This window comes from Humulus lupulus, chromosome 6 (assembly GCF_963169125.1).
Source record: "Humulus lupulus chromosome 6, drHumLupu1.1, whole genome shotgun sequence".
In the NCBI taxonomy this organism is placed as follows: Eukaryota; Viridiplantae; Streptophyta; class Magnoliopsida; order Rosales; family Cannabaceae; genus Humulus; species Humulus lupulus.
In genome coordinates, this window is record NC_084798.1 from 19,505,846 (window position 1) to 19,525,848 (window position 20,003).

Genomic DNA, 20,003 nt, shown 5'->3' on the forward strand with positions numbered 1-20,003 from the left:
GAAAGCGTGGACTTTGGAGTATGAAAATTTTACTCTTGAGTGTTAGTAAGGGCATGTTTGGATTGACTTAATTAATATATCCTTTTATTTATTTATATTCAACCTCTATAGACAATATGGACAAATTCTAAGATGACTTCTTCAATTAAAATCCATGTGTACTTGATCTACATTTAACCGCCTATTCTAGTTTCATTATTAAGTATAGATTAAATTAATACATTATTTATTAGTCGTATTTGGTGGAATCATTTTTTTTTGTACAAAATTTATTATTTCTACACTAAGAACATATTTAGTCAATAAATAACTACTTTCAATAATTAAAACAGCAAATTAATATTTTTTAATCTTTTTTACAATTTTTATTTTTTTCCAATATGGCCTTGAGCTTTTAGAAATACTGTTTGCTGTATAATAGTGTGTTTTAAAAATTACTTAACTAGTTAATGATATATATATATTTTTAATTTAGTTTGTGGCGTGATTACTAGACACATAAGATTAAAGAGAGGGAGAATCCATTCTCCACCCTCATTTTGTTTATGTATTTGTCTCTACTTTTGCCTAATTCTTGGTAGGAGCAAAGAATTCCTATGGGAGTTGTAAACTTTGATAATGATCATTTAGAAAAGAAAAAAAAAATATTTGTGTTTTGAGTTTAGATTTTATTTTGTTTCTTGAATTTATAGAGATTTCAATACATTTTGTTAACTTTTATTTAAGATTGAATAAGTAAATTATAATGTTTTTCAAAATAATAGTATTGCATATGATTATGTAAATAACATATTAAAATAATATATATATATATCTATGATTACGGATAGGAAGTTTCATGTCCTTGTGTTTGGAAGGAAAACTTAACGTTATTCCCACTTTATTTGCAATAGAGTACATTATGATCATTAGTCCTCGTAGAATATTGTTACGGTAACTATATCTACACACTATATGATGTAATTTAATTAAAATCTATTATCACATATTCAAACTTAAAATATAATATATTTTGTTGTATTGTACTATGTATTATTATGTATTGGTAGACACCTTAAAATATTAAATAACAAAAATCATCTAATCATCCTAATAAGAATTAGTCTACTTTAAAAAATATACTAAAAAATAATATTATAATATAAGAAAAAGTTTTTATTGAAAATGAAAATCAAACCAAACAAAAATATACAATTTTAAGACATATTTATAGCATAAATACTTGTTTATTTGTATTGTTGTATTTTCATATCTAATATTTTGTTTAAGGTATCAAACAGTAATAAAATAGTAAAGCCGTTGCCATGTTTTGGCTAACTAGTATAGACATTGCCACTATTTTAAGGAATGAAATAGTTCCATGTGAAATTTATTTTAAAAAACTTATTGAAAGTATTTTTTAATATAATAATAAAATTAAATTAAAACAAAATGTGTAATTAATAAATTCTTCCCTCTCCTTCCCATACTTCTTTTTGTCCTTTCTTCTAGCCAAATGAAAGCCTCCATCACAGAAGCTCCAAGATCCTCTTTGTAACATAAAACAAAACATTGAATTTACCACTCACGATCAAATCCCATCAATTGGGAGCGGCTACAATGCATCAATTTTTTTTGATAATATTAGTGCATTATTTTTTTATTTTTGGTATCTGAATAGATATAATCCAAAAAAAATTTATATGACGGTGTATATTGTAGCTATCTAGAATATTTTACAAATTTTCAAGAAATTCTAAATAAATTATGGTACTGAAAAACAGGATTCAAACAACTTGTTGCACACATGCTTATTTTTTTGTATACGCGTGTAAAAATCAACTGTTTGAACATTGTTTTCGACACTGTAAATTATTCAGAATTTCTTGAAAATTTGCATGAGGTCTTAAATGAATACAATATACACTGTCATACAAAAAAAAATTGGAAAAAAAATTATCGAGGTGTAGATAACACAAATTGGCTACACTGGTATTGTCAAAAAAATGAATGCGTTGTAGTCGCTCCCCATAAATGGAACCAACTTAATACATTATTTTTTGCATTGGAGCCAATTTAGTACCATTTTAATATATTGTATTTTATAAATCACTTCAAAATTATACATTTAATGTTAAATTTTGAATTGTTTTATTAATTAGTATTAATCAAATCCGACAAAAAAAAGTGCTAAAATAGAATATTTCTTGTATGGATTCTAAACTTTAGATGAGATGGGGGAGAGCTCAAGTATGGATTCTAAACTCCAAGTAGCTTAGGGCTTACTTGTTATTGTTTTATGTTTTTTTGTCTTTAAAGTTGTATTCTTAGAAATGAGAACAGAAAACAGTTTTTATAGTTTTCAAAAAACAAGAGATGTTTGGTTAATGTTTTCTAAAAACCATTTTCTAGTTTTATTTTTTTTAAATCTTAAATAAAAATTAACAAATATAATTGCAAAGAGAAAATATTTTAAAAATTTGTAATAAATAATAAGATAAAATAATTTCAAAGAAAAAATGAGTGAGAAAGTAAGGAAAGAAATTTTGAAGAAATAGAAATTGAGAAGAGAGAAATTGATCCAAAAAAAAAAAAAAAAGTGATGAGAAAGAAAGCGAAAAGAGAGAAGTGAGTAGAGAAAAGTGATGAGAGAGAGGAAATGACGATAGAGAAAATGAAGATATATTAAGTGATAAGAGAGAAAGTGATGATATAGTAAGCGATTAAAGAGAAAATGATGACATAATAAGTGATGCAAGAGAAAATAAAGAGATAGAAAGTGAGAAAAAAAAATAGCAAGAGAGAAAGTGAAGAGAAAAAAAGTAAATAGAGAAAAAGTGATGAGAGATAATATAAGAAGATAGAAAGTGAAGAGAGAGAAAATAATGTGACAATAAATGATGTTAGATAATAATAATTGAAAAAGTGACGTGAGAAAAAAAAATTGAGAACAACATAAAATAATAATTTTTTATTGTTTTCAAAATTTTATATTTTTTATAAATTTGTTTTTAATAATTATTTTCTGAAAACAACCCTTAACCCCTCAATTTATTTTCAAAAAACAATTTAGATTTTAAAACAAAAAAATAATTTTTAGTTAAGAGCAAAACACCACTTATTTCCGTAATTTTCTTTTGTGGGCTTTGTTATCGTATACATTTGTAGTCGATTCTGTACTATTTGCCTTCTTCTCATTGCGAGTTTGTGTTCTATATTTGTGGGCAGACATGATATGTTAATTATTTGTACTTGAGCTTGAATATTAGATATTTATGTCGTAAATATATTTAACATTATAATATTTTAAATTAAATAGTCAAAATGTTTATGTAATAATGTAATAGTATAAGGGTGTTAGTGTAATTTAGAGAAAGAGAAGATCGTTGGCTTTGCATTACCAGATATTTTTTTTATATATTTACATATACACTGTATATTCACAGCTCAACTCTAGTTTTTAAGGCCTTTCTCTATCTGGATTCTTTCATTTGTTTTGTGACTATTCCATCTTCAACAAATTCATCTCATACCAATATATATAAATATTTATATATTGATTAATATTATACATAAAATCACGAACGCCACATTGGACCATATCTCAAGATGGTTCTCTGCCTGAAAAAGTAAAGAGAAAAAAAATTCCCATCTGCGAAAAAAACTTTCAAGTGCCACTCTCATTTCCTGGACTGTGATTTTGTGAGATTTGAGTTTTTGGGATTCAGATCTAACAGAGTCAGAAATAAGCAAAAAATGGGGAGTTTGGCAGCGCTTCTGAAACACCCAGATGACTTTTACCCGCTTTTGAAGCTCAAAATGGCCGCCAGGCATGCCGAGAAGCAGATCCCTCCGGTGCCTCATTGGGGCTTCTGCTACTCCATGCTCCATAAGGTCTCTCGCAGTTTCGCTCTCGTCATTCAACAGCTCGGTCCTGAGCTCCGTGATGCCGTAAGTCATACCTTCTTCTCTTATATACGTGTGTGTGTATATATATATGTATGTATGCATGTATGTATTGGGTTATTATGATTGTGGGTTTTGAAGATTTTTATTGATTATGGTGTTAGTGTATCTGGGTATCAGCCATATTATGAAGTTTTTCAGGCCAAATGGCACTGGTGGTTTAGATATCGTTTCTAAGAAGTCATGGCATTCGAATTTTAATGGGATTTGTTTATGATTTGAAGATGGGTGGTCAGAACATGAGAACTTTCAAAGTCTAGTATGGCGTGTTAAAATCTATGATTTTTTTTTTGGTTCTGTGGTCTAGTATTGATGATTCCGTAATGGGTTTGAGAATTCTGCTTTGAATGCCTGATTTACTGTGCAGATTGTGAGGTCAACTTTTTTTGTTCTTATGTTTTTTTCTCGAAAGGTTCGGATATTTGTCTTCTAATAATTGATAGATGCTGAAGCCTGCCATATTGCTTGGTTAGAACTCGAGAACGTAGAATAGACAAACATTAATTGAGGCCTTGGCTTTTTGACTTTTTAGTGGAAGGAAAAAGGGGCAGTTGGGATATTTAGGCTTTTAATCTTTCAAAGTTGATTGACTGAAACGACTGACAGGTTCACTATTTACATGTAAGATGTAGTTATAGAGAACCAAACTCAGCAACTTTAGTTGCATCCTGACTAATAGCTGTGAAAACTAGTAATCTGTTTGTAAACATTGGTTACAAAAACATAATACCAGAACAGGGTTGCAACTTTTAAACTTGTGTTTACTTAAAGCTTTTACTTCAGGTTTTACAAGTATTTAAGTTACGTTTTCTTGAATTTTTTCTTAAGCTTTTAATTTCTTTTCCAGCTCTGCCATATAGAAGAGGCAATTTTATGCATCATCTGGGTTTACATGATACAGGAAGCTCTGGTTTTCTTGAACTTTTCTCTTTGAATTGGCAAGTGGAAACTGTATTTACTAGCCTATAAAAAGAAAAAAGAAAGAGGTTTAGATTTTCATGTCTATTTATGCAAGGACCTTCTGACTGATTGTTACTTTCGAATTATGGACACTTTATATGGGTTTTGATTCTCTCACTATTTAACAATAGCAAAACTATACTTATTACCCCATTTTTATATGGGTAAAAGAGAACATTGACAGGCCCAAGAGGAGTAGCTCAAATGATCAGGAATGAATGTGGTTTGCTCCCCCACAGTCAGAGGTTCAAGTCCCTCTTGGCTACCTACATAGCAATTGCCATAGTTTCTTGGTCTCCAAATATTGTAGGCTTAGGTGGGAGCCTAGTTAAAAAATAGTAAATTGACGGGAAATCAATGTGGTTGAGAAGATATGAATCTCAAATGTTTATATAAAGGAAATTTGAACATCACAGATGCTCTCAAGTTCATTTCTCTAACCCTTTGTAAGATGAGCAGAATATCATTTATGTGCAGGCCACTTATTGCAGAACCGGTGCTACATATGTTATGTGTGATTTATTTGCATCAAGAAAAACTATTAGCTGTTTGTGTTTTGCATAGACTAACTAATTATTACTTATCTTGTTGTTATTACTAAGATTGTTGCATATTGCTGCAGAGGTTCATTATTCACTTTGTTTTGTTTGTTGCTTTGATTTTTATTTGCTCAGCTGATTTGTGAATCTGAAATGTTGGTTTCTGTGTCTTTGCAGGTATGTATATTTTATTTGGTTCTCCGAGCCCTTGACACTGTTGGTTTGTTCCTTTTACCTTTTCTCTAAAGCTTTCTGTAAAGTTTCACATGATATTACATGTAAATGTAATAGATTCAATCTGATTTATTGCATTTCAAAATTTTGATTTAATTACTCATTAGCCCTTTTTCTTTGTTCAGTTTATAAGCTTAGTGTGGTATTTTTATAACTTCTCAATAAACATTGTGTTCAAGTGTTAAAAGAAAAATTATGGCTTTTGGTTATTGTGGTAGCTTTTACAAAATTTTGCTGGACCTATTATTGGTATTGGTATTTATTACCCTACATACATTTATGTTCTTATACTCACAACTTTTGCCCGATTTGATTTAACATAAAGCTAATAAAGCCAGAAAATTTCTGTAAAGTAATTTATATTAGCTTGTGACTATTTCTTGTTAGCTGCATACTTTTGTATTTTTGTTTGCTTCCCCATCTTTCATTCTTGTAGCATGATTGCTTATTGATTTCCAGTAACATAAACCTTTTTGTTTTCCTGATTGATTTTACAGAGGATGATACAAGTATACCAAATGATGTTAAAGTGCCAATATTGGAAGCATTTCATGGTCACATATATAATCCTGAGTGGCATTTTGCTTGTGAGTGTTTTGAGAACTCACTACCCTTCTTATCAATAAACATGAGAATTCTATATTCAATGGTTCTTCTCTAGATATTTTTTAAATCATAATATATTCTTGTATGCTTCTGATTTGTGTGTTTAGTTCTATATGGCCATATGTATTTATTTTTAAGCGATGTTTGATACGAGAAGTTCAAAATAATCTGATTTATGAGTTTGTTAAGGAGGGGAATATGATTGTGCAGAACCTTGTTTGACTATGTTTGGTTGTGACATAGGATTATTGTGTATGATTCATTGAAATATAAAATCTTGTGTTTAATTGTACTTGGAAATGACATGTATGTTAATAATTATGCGCGAGACCATAACTTTATAGTTAAACTCACTTGTTTAGATAGGTTTTATTTTAACTCATGGAGTGTAAGTGAGCGCCAAGGATATTGCTTTTATGGGAATAAAAAAATACAACTCTGCTACCTAATAAGAAAATCTTCACACTTTCCCATTCACAATCACATGCAAGCATCATCTCATATTAGACGGCCCCTAAGCGATTCTTAGCAACCAATATTGGCATACCAATCCACAGGTAAAAGTTAAAAAGTGGTCAGAATTCCATAATAATCAAATATATAATTGTTTTTGGCTTTTATCAATGTGTTTGAGTTTAATGACGAAATATCTCTCTTTTGCTCTCACCTTCTTCTCATGTCCTTCTCCTATCTCATATGAGCTCATAGCAAGATGTACTGTACCACCTTTTATATTTGATACATGATTCAGTAGCTTATCTTTTAATAATAATAATATTCACAGTAACAATAGTAATGAATAGTCTTTATTACTAGTCTTCTTAATAATTTTTACACGTGGGCCATGGCTGTGGTACTTTTTTTTTTGAGTAATGTTACTTCATTGTCAAAATTCTTCATCTGCTTTACTTATTTTTATGTCATATTGCCTTCAGGTGGTACAAAGGAGTACAAAGTTCTTATGGACCAGTTTCATCACGTTTCAACTGCATTTCTGGAGCTAGGGGAAGGGTTAGTTCTTGTTTTTTTATTTTTGCTTATTTGAATTATAGTATATTGAATTGGAAAGTGTTCTGTTCAGATAAATGGTGAGTTGTAGTTTTTCTGAAGGCTTGCTGCCTTCTGTACACATTTGTTTTTCTTTCATCTTTATTCTTGGAAACTGTTCTTGTTATAAACTTTGTAGGATAGCTTATCTAAAGTCTGTCTAGTAAAATTGATTTTTTCTCCGGCTTTACATTTTTTTTATCATTTTAAACAAGCAAATAATACTTGTAGAAACCCAGATCTACTCTTTATTCAGCATCTTCTTCTTGAGCATTTTCTTGATTGAAGGTTGACATGAGCTGCATTTTTCATCTTCTAATGTGTAGTAAGAGAACACATGTCCATACTATCACATTGTTATCTGTTTGGTTTAAATATATTTAACTATCTTCTTGAGAAAGAAAAAAAAGGTACTTATTATGATCTGTGCGTCTGTTAATTTCTGTTTCATGCCACCTTCCTCAGCCTTTAGTTGGTTTCTCTGGAGATAATACAAATAAAATGCTTGAGATATTTATGGCAATTGTGCATTTAATTAAATGTTGATCCGTTGAGTACTTCTATTTTGCAGTTATAAGGAGGTAATTGAAGATATTACCAAGAGAATGGGTGAAGGAATGGCAGATTTTATCTGCAAGGAGGTTGGTAATTAACTGTTAGGGGTGCATTTATTCTGATTTCCCATGTTTCACATGCCTCCAAAACGTCAAACTCTTGGGAAACAACCAAGGTTTGAATATCTATGTTGGGATTCGATGCGATTTCCTCAATCGAATCAAAACATAGGTTTTAAATTGGATTGAGCCCAAGTTTCTTATGAAATTCACAAAAAATCATAAAATTATGAAAAATAAGAAGTTAATATTTATAGATTCATAAGAACTAAGCACAACCTTAGTTCATAAATAGTCACTTAATACGAAGTATACAGTTAAAAAAACCAAATAGAATGAAAAACATAAAATTTAATAGCCTTGGACTAGGATAAAACCAGACAGAATAAAGTTAAGCAGCTATGTTTTCACTTCCAAGTTTTACTTTATTTTGATGTTTTAAGTCTTCTAGTCCAATTTTATGCCCAGTAGCCCACAAAAGTATATTAAAATCCTTACCAAAATATTTTAAAATGCCCAACATACATGTTAAAACAGCCAAAAAAAAAAAGTTACCCATTTTGAAACCAAAGCCTCATTTGGTTTTGATACTGATGTAGGAGAAATATTATCTAGAATAGTCACAAATAGTAGTTTGTTATTTTATTAAAAAAAGTTTTGTTTTCTTTTTTAAGGCTATATGCCTCAGAAAGCAATTGTATTATGGATTGGATAGACTTGAATATTGAAATTGAGATTTTTTTTCCTGTTTTGGGATTCCTTTTTATTTGCCATGGATTTGGCTGAAGATTTGCTCTTTCTTTCCAATCTTCTTCATCTATCACGGACTTGCTCTCTTTCCTCGCCTCCAAACCAAAACAGGTTTTAAAAGTTTTATTAAATCATGGAAACAACATTAAAGAATTGTTATTATTGTAGCTAACATTGATGACTACACAACGATCTTTTTTCTAGTATGACTTGTTAAAAAACTTGGAAGTATTGTCGTTCTATACACCCAAGTTGCCACCCAGAACTTGATCTTTGTAGGGAGTGGAGTAGTTTATGGGCGCATTAGAGTTTGTTCAGTGTGAGTCCTTGGGTGTTGGTTTGTCAATGTTTGTTTATTTTTGTTCGTTTGAGTTGTTTTTTATTGTCATCACGGTATTCCTCCGCCATAAGTGAGGGTTCTCAATGTTTTTGAGAAGAGGTCACTCTCTGACCTTTGTCTCTTTTTCAAAAAAAAAAAAACTTGGAAGTATTTGTTAGAATAATGTTACAAATCCCACGTCTTATATTTATCTCATTTTATTAAGAGCACCACCAGATATTATAAATAGATTAATAACATTCATTAATTGAAGGATGAGAACTCACATGTCACATGCGATCCGAGGTCATACTTGTGGCATTATTTAATTTTATTTTAACTCCTCGATTCCTTGTTTTTTAATCATAAACAATATTGAATAAGTAAAAAAAAATAGAAAAATAGATGCTGTAAACATGACATTCTGGATGACATTCTGGTTGAAGCCTTGCAAAGCATGACATTCTGGATTTATATGTGCAAATTTAATGACATCCAGTCAACTTGGTATTTGAGATATATGTTTGCATCACATCTGAAGTAAAATTATTCGTTTGAAGTGATAAACAGTAGATAGAACTTCAATATCATTTTTACCACTTGTTATGCTTTATTTTGTAGGGTTATAAAATATGTTTAATGTGATTTGAATCCCATGCTTTTCATCTCATCTTGCAGGTAGAAACAGCTGATGACTATGATAAATATTGCCACTATGTAGCAGGACTTGTTGGTATAGGGCTGTCCAAACTTTTCCATGCTGCTAATTTGGAAGATCCAGCTGATGTAGATCTTTCGAATTCAATGGGCTTATTTCTTCAGGTATATCAATATATGAAAGGAAAAAAATTACACTTTGGTTCTCAGTTTCAACTATTTTAGGGAATCTGATCCTAATCCTAATGCAACTAAACTGGATCTGATTATAACAGAAAATAAATATTATTCGAGACTATCTGGAGGATATCAATGAGATACCAAAGTCACGCATGTTTTGGCCACGCCAGATTTGGAGTAAATATGTTGACAAACTTGAGGTGCATCTCTTTTATATACAATCTTCATTCTGTTCATATTTTATTTCTTTGACCGTTATTTAGCCTTCGGATGGTCGATGTTAAAAGTTAAGATTTAACCACCATGTATATTCATAATCAATTTGTGCATCACCCCAGTTTTTTTCTTTGGTTGCTGTCTGAACTGGATTCTATTACAATCTCTTCTTCAGGACTTGAAATATGAGGAAAATTCAGTGAAAGCAGTCCAATGCTTAAATGACATGGTCACTAATTCTCTAATACATGCGGAAGATTGCTTGACGTACATGGCTGCTTTACGAGATCCCTCTATATTTCGGTTTTGCGCCATCCCTCAGGTAGAGGTTGCTCTTAAATAAGATCTCCATTTAGTCTTGTCTTATTCACAACCATTTATAGCTTAACATGTTGCATAGAACAATTAATTTGGAGCTGATCCAATGAAAATACACAGTTATTAAGCTTGAATAAATTTCTTGAATGGTTTAGTATAGATTAAAATAATGTAGGTGACACAAAATGTCCAAGGATTTAAAAAAAGAAGGGGTATGTACCATTTTACCTCGTGTTTTGCTTAAATACCCATTTACATTTATGTAGTTTCAATAATACCAAATTAGTATTTTACCAAATAGTACAAAATACCCATTTGAACAAATTTTTGGTCAAAATTAATCTTAATAAGACAATAATGCTCTACTTTATTTACTTGAAATTATTTTTATTTTATAAAATATTTTATACTCTTTAAAAGAGTTTATTTAAATATAACAAAATATTATTTTACTTTTTAAAATAAAATTTTATTATTGAAGTGTTTTTATTTAATTATTTTTTGAAAAAACAATTGTTGAAATATTTAAAATTCTATTTTATTTTTTATTTTATTATAACTTTTTTTTAAAAATGGTTTTAAAATAAAATTTAACTTCAAAGAGTGGAGTAATAAATTTTTAAAGATTTTTATACAATATTAGAAATACAAAAAAGAAAAAAAAGAGGATATTATTCTAATTTAAATTAATTTGACTAAAAACAAGCTAGGAGGTTTAGGACTAGTTTGGTAAAGCTTCTAAAAAAAAGCTAAAATATATTTTTTTAAATAGCTCGCAATAAGGCTGTTTGGTAAACAAACAAAATACAGCTAAGTATGGAATTTATCATCAGTTTAGTAAAGCTTCTAAAAAAGCTAAAACAAATTTTAGATAATTTATGCAAAAGCTAAAGTTAGAATCTAAAGTTGTTCTATATATTTATTTTTTATTAAATAGATTAATTAAAATAAAAATATTTAAAATACATTGATATAATATTTATAAAAAAATAAAAATTAAACTGTAAAAAAAAAAAAATCATCTTATATTTTTATTAGATATTTTAATAGGTTCTTTATATTGGTAATTTTATGTCTACAAATCACTTTAATTATATAGAGTTTATCAAATAATAAAACATTATTTTTGCAACTCACAATTATAAGTTACCAAACACTCAAAAAATTCATGCTTAAACCGCTTTGTCCCACAACACAACTAAAGTTGATTGTTAAATAAACTATAATTCTACCAAACTGGCCGTAGTAATTGGTAAAACACAAAGGTGTAATGTGGTATTATTGAAATCACAGGTATAAGTGGGCATTTAAGATAAACACGGGGTAAATGGTATACACCCAAAAAAAAAAAAAACCCAAGACTTGAATTTTAAAACAAAATTGTATTGTACAATGAATAATGGATATAATGTAGGAAAATGAATGCTTACGGTTGGACTCTTTGAAACGTATCTTTAGAATTTGAATGTGGGTGACTAACAGTGTTTAAGTGGTTTGTTACCAACTTGATTTTTTTCCTTTGATTTCATCTTCCGGATTCATGCCTTATTTTATGGTGTGCTGCAAATATAAATCATGTACTTTTCATAAATCAAGATATTTTGTTTTTCAGAAATTTAAAATTTATCTTTACCTTTGTTACATATGCTAGGTCATGTCAATTGGCACCTTAGCATTGTGCTACAACAACATTGAGGTCTTCAGAGGTGTAGTGAAGATGAGGCGTGGTAAGATTTCAGTTTGTGCACATCAATTTCTTTTTATAGAGAGTGAGTTGGATGAGACAAATTTGAAGGGAAAGGAAGCAAAAATAGGTGAAATGGTTTTCATGTGAATACAGTTTGTGCATGTTTTGGTGAAAGGAAAAAGATATCATACTTTGACATAACAACTTAAGGCCTAGGCTTTCTGTGCTTTCTTTGCACTTAATGTATGTATATTTTATATATGTTAATTTAGGAGCAGTACTTTTTTACTAGAATTTTCATAATGAATGTCTGAGCCCATCCATGTTGTCTGTTGTGTTTCTGTAATGTCATGGCCTTTAAACATGTGTTGCCCAAGAGAATGGCATTCTAATAAAATTAACTACTAAAGGCATGGTAACACTTTCATGTTTTATTCTGTTACTAACCTTTAAAAAAAAAAGCCCTTAATACTCTTTTTTCAAACAATTAATAAATTGCACTTAATGTATGTATGTTTTATATATCTTTTGGCTTTCAATTGTTTGGGTTGCATGTCTACTGGTATTAATATTGTTTGGTCTTGCTTGTATTTGCTTGTCAAGGATCATTAGTCACTGATGCTGATTTCACTTTGGTTGTGTTTTCTAGGTCTGACCGCTAAAGTAATTGATAGAACGAAAACGATGGCTGATGTCTATGGCGCTTTCTATGATTTCTCTTGTATTCTAAAGTCCAAGGTATGATTCTTGTAACTGTAGAAAACATGATAATGGCTGCACCCTAATGAAGATTTAGAAGTCTACCCCAAGGCCTGAAGAGAGTTTAGTTCTAATAATTGATAACTTACAACTTCTACTAATGAAAAATGGGTATAAAATAAAGAGGATAAAATTTCTTGGGGATTTGGATTAAAAATGAACAAAAAGGTTTTTTTTTATCATGCAAATCTCTTGAAAAAAAGGGTTGTAGGGCTAACAAAAATGTTAAACTTGACCTTGAAAAAGCATAATCTTCTGTTCATTGTTTCTGCTCCCAACTATGTGATTGTGTTTGGGATGAGAGAATTGTGATTGTTTAGTAGGAAGGATTAGACAAAGGATTTCAAATCCTCAATTTGAACTAGTTTGCAATCATTTTAATTCAACATTGAAGAGATTTTAGGTGAGAATTGTGATTGTCCTCTCAAGTAGCAGTATCATTCTCATTCAACAATTATAAAATCTTATTTACTACCATTTTCCCCTCTAACCAAACAATAGAGAGGATTTTTGGTCTTCTCTCATTCTTTTCATATCAAAGACAACTAGTGAGGAACACTATCATTTATCTCCCTTGGAAATATACCTCTCATTCCTTATTACCAAATATAACCTAAAAAAATTCTTGGGGTTTGGATTATAATTGTGAACCTTGTTTGTAATGGTGGTTTTGATTCATATGAAAACCTCTTTTTTTCTTTTTCTTTTTTTTAAGGTTCATTTTTCAATATTAAAATCAATTATTATCATTGACTACCACAGGTTGACATCAATGACCCCAATGCACAAAAGACATTGAGCAGGCTAGAATCTATACAGAAGACATGCAAGGACTCTGGGGCCCTTACCAATAGGTACTTTTCATAATTAATTTGTCATACATTTTTATGAATATTGGACACTTTTTTTCTTCTTTAAATTTTGAGAGCCTGCCTTTGAAGTTTTTACTATTCTTTACAGGAAATCTTATATACTTAAGAGTCAGTCAAATTACTCAGCTGTGGTGAGTTTCTATTCCACTCTCTAAATGGATATTAATTATTTTTTTAAAAAACAATGACTTATTAATCTTAAATCTCAATGCAGATTATCATGTTCGTCATTCTATTAGCTATCATCCTTGCTTATGTTAATGCCGACCGATCAATTAACTAGTGTAAGTTTTTCCCCAAAAGAAATGTCACTTAAAATTAATCAATAAATTTTACAAATTTATTCACCATGGATTATTTATTTTTTTGTCGCAGGGTTTTGGCTTTAATTATTTTATTTACTTCAGGCCTAAGTGGCCAGTTTGTCACAGTTAAAAAATATGAAAAAGAACTAAAAAAAAAATAAGTGTTGCTATTTTACGTGTAGACATTTTGAAATATTGGGTTGAGAATGTGTAATATTATTATAAGAAAATTATTGTAGAGTTGCATGAATCCCATTTAGCTTTTGATCATTAACAGCCAAATAGTATTGTATTTGTAGGTCATGCAACTCATTACAATGCATCTTCATTTATATTTATATATAGTAAATATACGCATTGTTAAGAGAGGGTACGCACTTTGAGATAGCTAATCTCTCCAATGTGGATTGAGCATTTTGTTGTTGCCATAAACATATTAAATGAAAAATTAAATCAAAATATTTTTTATGATTTTTTTAAATATATATAATAGGGCATTTGCGACATAAATATCTAATGTTTCACACTTGTTACAACTAAATACTTAATTTTTTTTTTATGGTAAAAATACTCAATGTTCAATATGTATTAAAGATAAATATTTAATATTTTTTATTTATGGCAATAATACCTAAAGTTGCTAAAAACATTGCTTATTTAAGTACTTCTGTTAGAGTTGTTAAATATAAACGTGCAACTAAATGTGATTAGCGATTTATGGTTAAAATTTTTGGTCAAACAGAATAGTTATTTTGTTAAAACGTTAAGTTGTACATGGGATCATATAATTAATGTTTATAAAGTTGTTTACAGTTTTAAAAGGTTAATTACAGCCAGTCGCTCTAAGCGGCAAAATTAGGGTTTAACTCAAAAATTATAGCCAATCAACCTAAGCAGCAAAAATTACAACTAGCCGACCTAAGCGCCAACATGATATAATAGTCCTATTCATGCATGGATACCATTCATATAAATGACTACATCGTCCTATGGGGGTCAGTTTCCCTAATTAAGTGATTAATGAATCATACCAGGGCCTGTTGCCCAAAATACATGATTGATGAATCACACTAGGGTCGTTGCCCAAATTACATGATTAATAAATCATACTAGGGCCCGTTTCCCAAATTACATGATTTATAAATCATACCGGGGCTTAGCGCCCTAGGATATGGGACTAATAAGTCACCCTGGGGCCCATTGCCCTATTCTTTGTATAACCAGCCTTGGCGCTGGCCCAGTGTACTTAGCGCTTAATTTTCCACGACCATTGGGTCGAACAAGCGTATGATGCACTCTTGATCAGGCCTAACCATATCGACCAGCGCTCAGCGCGCTATTTCCGCTTGTTGTGAATTTTCTAATGATTAAAATATGTGCAAGTATACACAATCGGCAACAAGTAATACAGTGACAAAGCGTCAAAGTTCGTATCCACAGGGACTTTTTAACTAAATTAATGTAAAATCAACCAAAAACAACTTATAAAATAGTAACCAAAACAAAGGAAAGAGTGGGTAATTAACTCTGAAAATAATTGTAGACAAACAAAAGAATTAAACCAAAAATCAGAGATTAAAATAACAAAATACTGGGTGGTTTTCAGATATAAGAAAAATGGATTCGGGTGATTAATTCCCCTTGGTTCGTTCCAGTTGTTACAGCAATGGGTTAGCAATTATGACAGTGTTAACAAATTTCGTAAAACCCAGCAAGTTTTTCCCAAAACGTGCAATCTAATGTCTATACTCCCCTTCTATACATTCCTGCATGAAATCAGACTATAAACATTCATTTAAGCATCAATTCTTAAGTTATGCAAGGTAGCAAAACATTCCTATTCTACTACTCAAAATCACCTAAAACTAGATGAATCTCTTGCATCAATTGAATGAAATCAGCTAGACTTCCCTTTTCCAAGTTAGATCTAGCTTAGTAAATGCTAAAAATGGCCAATAATTAACATTCAATAACAGTAAAGCACATTCAATTGAACAAAGATATAATCACTTAGCCATTGCATTTATATATTGAGTTCATACTTGAGGGATCATAATCACCCAAATCCTTAGGAAATTAGTTCATAGTTGCAAACTTAAACATGAAAATAATACAGAAGTAATCCATGGAGTTTGCAGAAATTAGATGAAATTAATACAAAGAGAAAGAAAAATGGTGTAGGAAGAATGAGTTGTGAGCTCAAATCCTCCTTATGGCATCAGCCTTCTTCCTTCTCTTTTGGTCGTACTCTTCTCAAATCTTCTCCCTGAAACCTTCTCTGTACTTAGCCAAAACTCCTCTGAATTTCTAAAAATGGTTCTACTCCAAAAAATACGACCCCTCCTTTAATTCTAGGGTACTTTCCTTTACCCTAATTGGACAATCCAGATCATTTGCCTACATGTACTTTGGCCCACATACTCAGCTGACTCAGTACTCAGTACACTTGCCACCTGGCCGCCTCTTTTCTCTTCATTTAATCCAGCTGGAGTATTTCTTTTTTTTTTTCACGAAGTCCTTTTTCTCTAGCTTCTGTTTAATTGCTAAGACTGATTGCTACAGCATTATTGAGTTAGCATCCTCCCCTTTTCAGCAACATTTCCCTTTGATTCACAGTTCCTTCAGCTCCTGTTTCCTAACCTGAATAACAAAACATAAACTACATAAATCACTAAAAATATGAAAACACAAACACAACTACTCCTAACATAAATTTACACTAATTCGACACCATTTCAACTAATTACAATTCATTACTCTTTGATTTGGTTTGAAAATTAAGTTTAAAGACATAAAAATAACTCTAAATCTTAGAGTTATCACCGCCCTTGACTTATAAGTCAATGCTTTTGACCAGCGCTCAATGCGCTATTACCGTTCTTGACTCATAAGTCAACTCTTTTCAATCAGATAATGCAAACGAGCATTCATTACATAAAAAATATACAGATACAGATCATTTAGCATGCATATTTATAGGGGCCTAAGCCCTAATCCAATCCATATTTAACAACCGAGCCAAGCCCTAATCATGTACATCACGTATTGGGTGCAGTTTTCTTACCTCATGTTCGAGTGTAATGTAAAATAAGAACGACCCTCAAGCGTGATTCTGATCCTGAGCCCCTAGTGATAACCTTGTCACAACCAAGTATAGAATCATGTCAATAACGAGCAAATATAGGCTTCCGGACCGAGTCCAAGCCTCCGGGACGTCGAATTCTACTATACTGGGTAGTAGAATAGATCCCAAGCCCTTAGGTTTGAGTTCCCGCACTCAAAACCTTCCTTGGCCAAAATCCTCTATTTGCGCCGCGGCGCCCCCGATTAGGGTCGCGACGCTCCACAATTAGAGTCGCGACTCTCAAAAACAGAGAGCCCAGCCCCTAAATTCTCTGGACATGGGCCGTGGCGCAGCCCAGCAGGCGCCGCGGCGCGACCCTGCTTCAGGAAACTGCCCAAATTCCTGAGTTCATGAGGGCCGCAGCGCCCTAAGAACAGGGCCACAACACGACCCCGAGAACCCATTTTTATCTAATCTAATTCCTCCGAAAACTCACCCCATATCCGTACCAAATCCCAAGGCTCGGGGGTACCAAAAACGTCCCTAAGGGTAAAATGGTCAAAATCCTTAGAATTCCCTCCTAATCTCACTAACTCCAAATATATCCTCAAATATTTATTCCCATTACCCAATATCCTGGTAATGTACTAAATATCCAAAATACCCCTTGACTCACTCCGAGTCAAGTATTGGTCCCGTTGTGACTTTCTCGCTAACTTGCTCCATAGGATCGCCTCGTGCCGAGTAACCCAGATATATCCACATAATAATATGGTCTAACACATATGCCAAATTATGAAAATCGCCCTTCTGATAAGAAATGGGTCCACATGCATATTTAATACACCTAAACATGCATATCAAGTCATATTATAATATAACTCACATAATCATATAATAACACACATATATATCACATACATACATAATTTTCCATCCTGACCCTCTAATCAAGGCCCTGAGCCTTATTAGGTAATTTGGGACGTTACACAGGACATGGCCCCGTTTGATGCGGACCTACTGGCCCAAGTGGGGACATCCATGTCCTCCCTTCGGCTCAAACGCTACGCCACACTGGCTAGCGATGATGCCATCTTCATCTCTCAGGCCATCCATCATCAGGCCACGGCGGTAAGCCACTTGTTCGTCTCGTTTCTTTATTACCGTTATCTTTTTGTGTTGTTTATAACTTTGCTTTGTTCCAGGATGCATTGCTGGCTCATAGAAATGCAGACCTGGTGGCTGAGATGGCCATGAAGCTAGAGACGACTCAGGAGCTGGAGGGGACCGTCAACCAAAGAGAAACTGCCAAAGAGGCTCTCACCAAGGAGACTGCCCGGGTTCAGGCTTAGCATTAGGAAGCTTTATCCAAGAAGGATGCTGACCACAAGAAGGTGGTGGACAACCTGGGGGCGGAACTATCTCGTGCCCGTGGCTCGGAGGCTTCGACCAAGGCACTCTTGGAGGCGGCTGAGGCCCAACTTCGTCAAGAGCGGGAGAAGGTGGAATCTCTCGTGGCCAAATCCAGGCTTTGGAGGTCCAGGCCCAGCTGGATTTTAAATGGAGTGAGGAGGCTCGCAAGGAGAAGGAGCAGGCCGAAGAGTTGTTGGCGGCCACTTATGATGAAGCCATTTACATGGCCTGGCTCCAGGACAAGAATATGAATCTCCTCATCTATCCGGATCCAACTGCAAAAAGGTCCGAGTTTGAGGCCAAGGAGAAAGAAGACGTGGAGCTCCTTGTTGGGGATCAACAAGATGAAATTGCTCCAGACGTCCCGGATTAGAACAAAGCCCAGGCCCGAGCCTTTATAATTTTATTTGAGGCTTCCTCTCTCTTTTTTTTTTTGTGAACATGTTTTTTATGGGCACAGATGCGCTTAAGATAATTGTTTATCTTACTATCTTATTCTATTGGTTTTTATCCTTGCACATCTTTATTTCCCGCTTTATGCTCATATATTTCTTTTTAAAAATTCACTAAGTCTTTTACCACTATGCATGGATTTTTTAGATGTGGAATCCTGGTTCCAATGGCTAGGACCATTGGGGGAAAAATTGTGGAAGTTGATTAACTTGTCCTAAGACCAAGGTTCAAGTTTCAACAACCTGGACCGTTTTGGACTTACCAAATATAATTTAACCGATTTATCCCAAATTTATGGTTCAGGTTCCAACGGTCAGGACTGTTATAGACTTCTCAGATATGACTTAGTTTTAACGGCCTGGACCATTAAAGAGTTCTTAGGTAGAAATTAGTTAATTAACTTATCCTAAACCCGAGGTTCAGGTTTCAACGGCCTGGACCGTTTAAAAGACTAAATTTAATCATTTCAAACCTAAGATTCGAGTTCCTACAGTTCTGGACCGTTATAGGGGAACAATAAATAATGATTAAATCATCTCGGACCATGTTAAGTCTGGACCAATTTTTTGGGAGTTGGGTCTTGAACCCCTAATCTATACGAATCCGGATTAGGACTAAGCTCTGAGCTTTGCATCCTCTTTTGTTTTTAATCCTAGACTGTATAGATGGTCCTACCCCCCATGTGACCAAAGAGTGTAGTCTTAGGTCACTTGTTGGTGTAAAAATTAAAGACAGACATGGACTTTTTCTTTTCTTCACACATGATGTTTTGTTCACACCATTTTCATTAACTAGAAAATGCCCCTGGGGCGTACATTACTTGAAAATTAAAACATTAAAAAAGATGATACAACTGACTCCTCCCAACTACTGGTAGTATCGACGGAGGTGTTCAGCATTCCAAGCCCTTGGGACCTCTATTCTGTCTAATCGCCTAGGGGATATATTCCCAGACATACTTCATTTTGGATCTCATATGATCCTTCCCAGCTAGGTCCTGGAACCCCCACTCCTGGATCTTGAGATGCAGGGAAGACTCTTCTCAAGACCAAATCACCAGTCTCG

At 32.5% G+C, this 20,003-nt stretch overlaps 1 protein-coding gene across 4 annotated transcripts; it reads left to right on the forward strand.

The window, feature by feature from the left end:
• The first annotated feature begins 3,426 nt into the window (after nt 1-3,426).
• LOC133781817 (squalene synthase 1-like) lies at nt 3,427-19,005 on the forward strand. 4 transcript variants are annotated; one of them, XR_009870287.1, is made up of 15 exons: nt 3,427-3,930; nt 5,622-5,664; nt 6,176-6,265; nt 7,220-7,295; nt 7,903-7,972; nt 9,693-9,836; nt 9,947-10,051; nt 10,243-10,389; nt 12,037-12,112; nt 12,722-12,810; nt 13,594-13,685; nt 13,792-13,834; nt 13,918-13,987; nt 18,028-18,203; nt 18,278-19,005. XR_009870287.1 is itself a non-coding variant. In XM_062220900.1 (14 exons), exons 1-13 carry the CDS (start codon nt 3,736-3,738, stop codon nt 13,984-13,986), a joined length of 1,239 nt encoding a protein of 412 aa, XP_062076884.1. In that variant the 5' UTR covers nt 3,427-3,735; the 3' UTR covers nt 13,987; nt 18,028-19,005. The 4 variants fall into 4 exon arrangements, 3 of the variants coding, with proteins under 3 accessions (XP_062076884.1, XP_062076883.1, XP_062076882.1); XM_062220900.1 differs by having other exon boundaries at nt 18,028-19,005; XM_062220899.1 differs by lacking the exons at nt 18,028-18,203; nt 18,278-19,005 and adding an exon at nt 14,079-14,251 and having other exon boundaries at nt 3,428-3,930.
• Nucleotides 19,006-20,003: the final 998 nt, after the last annotated feature.

Bases quoted from the DNA above. Each gene is read 5' to 3' on its own strand.
- LOC133781817 (XM_062220900.1), top strand. From the start codon at position 3,736: ATGGGGAGTTTGGCAGCGCTTCTGAAACACCCAGATGACTTTTACCCG. The intron at 7,296-7,902 runs GTTAGTTCTTGT...TCTATTTTGCAG, and splicing joins TTTCTGGAGCTAGGGGAAGG to TTATAAGGAGGTAATTGAAG. The intron at 13,835-13,917 runs GTGAGTTTCTAT...ATCTCAATGCAG, and splicing joins AGTCAAATTACTCAGCTGTG to ATTATCATGTTCGTCATTCT.